Source organism: Limulus polyphemus, unplaced genomic scaffold (assembly GCF_000517525.1).
Source record: "Limulus polyphemus unplaced genomic scaffold, Limulus_polyphemus-2.1.2 Scaffold1375, whole genome shotgun sequence".
Classification (NCBI taxonomy): Eukaryota; Metazoa; Arthropoda; class Merostomata; order Xiphosura; family Limulidae; genus Limulus; species Limulus polyphemus.
This window is the reverse complement of record NW_013666985.1, coordinates 290,244-293,411: the sequence shown is the minus strand read 5'-3', so window position 1 is coordinate 293,411 and position 3,168 is coordinate 290,244. Positions and strand designations below refer to the sequence as shown.

The 3,168-nt window shown below is 30.8% G+C and overlaps 1 protein-coding gene across 1 annotated transcript in view; it reads left to right on the top strand.

The window, feature by feature from the left end:
- The first annotated feature begins 897 nt into the window (after positions 1-897).
- LOC106463312 (adenylate cyclase type 2-like) overlaps positions 898-3,168 on the top strand; it is an 11,628-nt gene continuing 9,357 nt past the window's right edge. Inside the window, exons 1-3 of the mRNA XM_022390786.1 lie at positions 898-1,024; positions 1,410-1,556; positions 2,220-2,318. Of these exons, the coding sequence (XP_022246494.1) occupies positions 938-1,024; positions 1,410-1,556; positions 2,220-2,318 (333 nt within the window). The 5' untranslated portion in view covers positions 898-937. The remainder of the gene's footprint in view (positions 1,025-1,409; positions 1,557-2,219; positions 2,319-3,168) is intronic.

Genomic DNA, 3,168 nt, shown 5'->3' with positions numbered 1-3,168 from the left:
AATCAGGAGTATTGTCGTTAAATGAAGGAAATGACTTACAATGTCTGAATTAATAAAATAAATAAAACATAATTGCGTATCTTCATGGGTGTATCTAATCAGGAGTACTGTCGTTAAATGAAGGAAATGACTTACAATGTCTGAATTAATAAAATAAATAAAACATAATTGCGTATCTTCATGGGTGTATCTAATCAGGAGTACTGTCGTTAAATGAAGGAAATAACTTACAATGTCTGAATTAATAAAATAAATAAAACATAATTGCGTATCTTCATGGGTGTATCTAATCAGGAGTATTGTCGTTAAATGAAGGAAATAACTTACAATGTCTGAATTAATAAAATAAATGAAAACGGAATGGCATTTATTAATCTTATATTACCGTGAAACTCTGCCAATAAGTATCGATTTTAATCTTGTTTGTGATTCATTGTGTAACATGCAAATAATTACTAATTTAATATTGTTTAGTGATTCATTGTGTAAGTTCATACAAGTAATTACTGATTTAATATTGTTTAGTGATTCATTGTGTAAGTTCATATAAGTATTTACTGATTTAATATTGTTTAGTGATTCATTGTGTAACACGCAAGTAATTACTGATTTAATATTGTTTAGTGATTCATTGTGTAACATGCAAGTAATTACTGATTTAATATTGTTTAGTGATTCATTGTGTAACATGCAAGTAATTACTAATTTAATATTGTTTAGTGATTCATTGTGTAACATGCAAGTAATTACTGATTTAATATTGTTTAGTGATTCATTGTGTAAGTTCATACAAGTAATTACTGATTTAATATTGTTTAGTGATTCATTGTGTAAGTTCATACAAGTAATTACTCATGTATTTCAGATGGAGTTCACTTTCCGGGCTGACTTCCTATGGCGCGCCAAATTGCGTGTTGAACAGGACGAAGTAGAGACAATGGGCAGCATTAACAAGATCCTCCTGGAAAACATACTACCAGCCCATGTCGCGGAACATTACTTGATCAACAGCAAAATATCAGATGTAAGTTACAACGGTTTCTTTTCTTTCGTTCTGATTAAAGTATATTGCACAGATTAGTGGATACAAGAATATGTTCATTATTGTTACAAATTACTGATAAACCTAAACACTAAAAAAAATATCAGACTTTCATATTCTTTTCCCTTATCTCACAAAAAATAAAACAGAAAGTTAGAAAAATAGTGCTACTAAAAAAATAAAGTTAGTCAGATATTTCCTTTTTCTTATTGACTTTACCAGTTATAAAGAAACTTGTGTAAGTATTTAGTTATAAGAACATGCAAATGAAACTATATAATTACGAAATATGAGCTTCTGCTTAAAACTTTCCCTTTACTTGTTTCGAAAGTTAATGCAACTAGACAAGACCATTTTTTTCGAGCAGGAACTCTACCACGAATGCTACCGTAGTGTGGCTGTGATGTTCGCTTCCATTCCTAATTACAAAGAATTCTACGATGAGACAGACATCAATAAACAAGGCCTTGAATGTCTACGGCTTCTAAACGAGATCATATGTGATTTTGACAAAGTAAGCTGTTTTACATAATTTTTTTTCGAAAAAACAAAAACTCAAACAGGTGAAGTTAATGGTCGTCCTGCGAAGCGTAAAGCAGCACGTGCTCAATTGTTGTTGTTCTGATTTCCGAGAGTTTTAATGATATTGTTAAAATCTTTGTATGAAATACGTATTGCCTAATGCGTCATATAGCGATGATTTTTTAAAATTCTGTTCTCACTGTAACACGTGGCTCATTTCCACTTTCGTTAGTGTGGACTTTTTTATAAATGATGCACGTGGTTAACGCCACGCAATCTAAAGTTCGATTTTTTAAAGATAAAAGGAACCAGATAAACGCGTTTAAAGAGAATTATCTAAGTCGTCAGTCTTATTTTACTTTAAAATCTACTTCTTACAAAGTCATTGTTTTTATACTAGAAGAGGTTTATTATCTAAGTTTTTTGTTTTTTTGTTTTTTGATGCTGCTTTTAAGTGTTCTTCTGTGTATGCCCTTAATTTAACGTTTCTGCGATACAGTGATTACGAGACTCCAGAAAAGTTCTGAGTGTTTTAGACGGTACTTCGTATTTTCCGATCGAGCTTTATAACATGTTATGATTTCAGTTAATTACATCTCTTTCGTTCTCATTCTTATCGACCGGTTTAATGTGATTTTATAACATCGATATGTAGCTTTTATCAAAGCCTAAGTTCAGCTGCGTGGAGAAGATAAAGACCATTGGAAGCACCTATATGGCAGCAGCGGGTCTCCAACCAGGAAAGGAAGAAAATGTATGTATTCATCACAAATAACAATATATTTACACGCGGAAAGGACTTCAACCTTTTTACTCATAAGAAAATAAATGTACATATATTATTCATAGAATCGAAAAAAAAGAAAACAAATGTTATTCTTATGATACGAAATAAAAGGCATAATTTATTTTCATAGTCAGTGTATAAAAAAAGAGAAAAATAAGTTTTTCGTGTTCATTTAAGAATTAAAAAATGTTAGTCATAATTCATAATGTATTGTTTTTTTTTTGTAAGGACGTATATTTACTCTGAAGCTATAGAGACTGCTCTAAGTAGAATACAATGAAATATTATAGGTCAAGAGAAAACGATTTGCGTAAAGATACAGAAGTAATAAGGCTCATAAAATTACAAAACAATTTCCTAAGATTAAGTATTGTCCCTTTTTCACACTAAACTATAGATATTTGTTAAGCACGTGTTTATCCACTTTTGTAGACAAGCAAATTTCTTTCATTTCACCAAAAAACGTTTCGTTAGCTGTAATATGTGTTGTTTATTCACGTTTTCCTGCTTCAGTAAATACTGCGAAGTGATATTGGAAGTGATTGTCCTGGGGAACTATTGACATCTAAAAAGATCTTTCATGTTCTTCTCCGTAGAATATTCTTTCAGGGATACTGCTGCTACGATCGAGAGTGTGTGAAGCTTTTGCTTTTCATTATGACATCTTTGAAACTCAGCGGTTAGAGGCTATTTTGCAAGTATATATGAGCGATAAATGGTGAATTGTACTAATTACTCAAGTTAACATACTTGTAAAAACGAAAACGTGCAACCATATGTCTACTTAATTCTCAAGTTTTAAATTCAAAGTTTATAA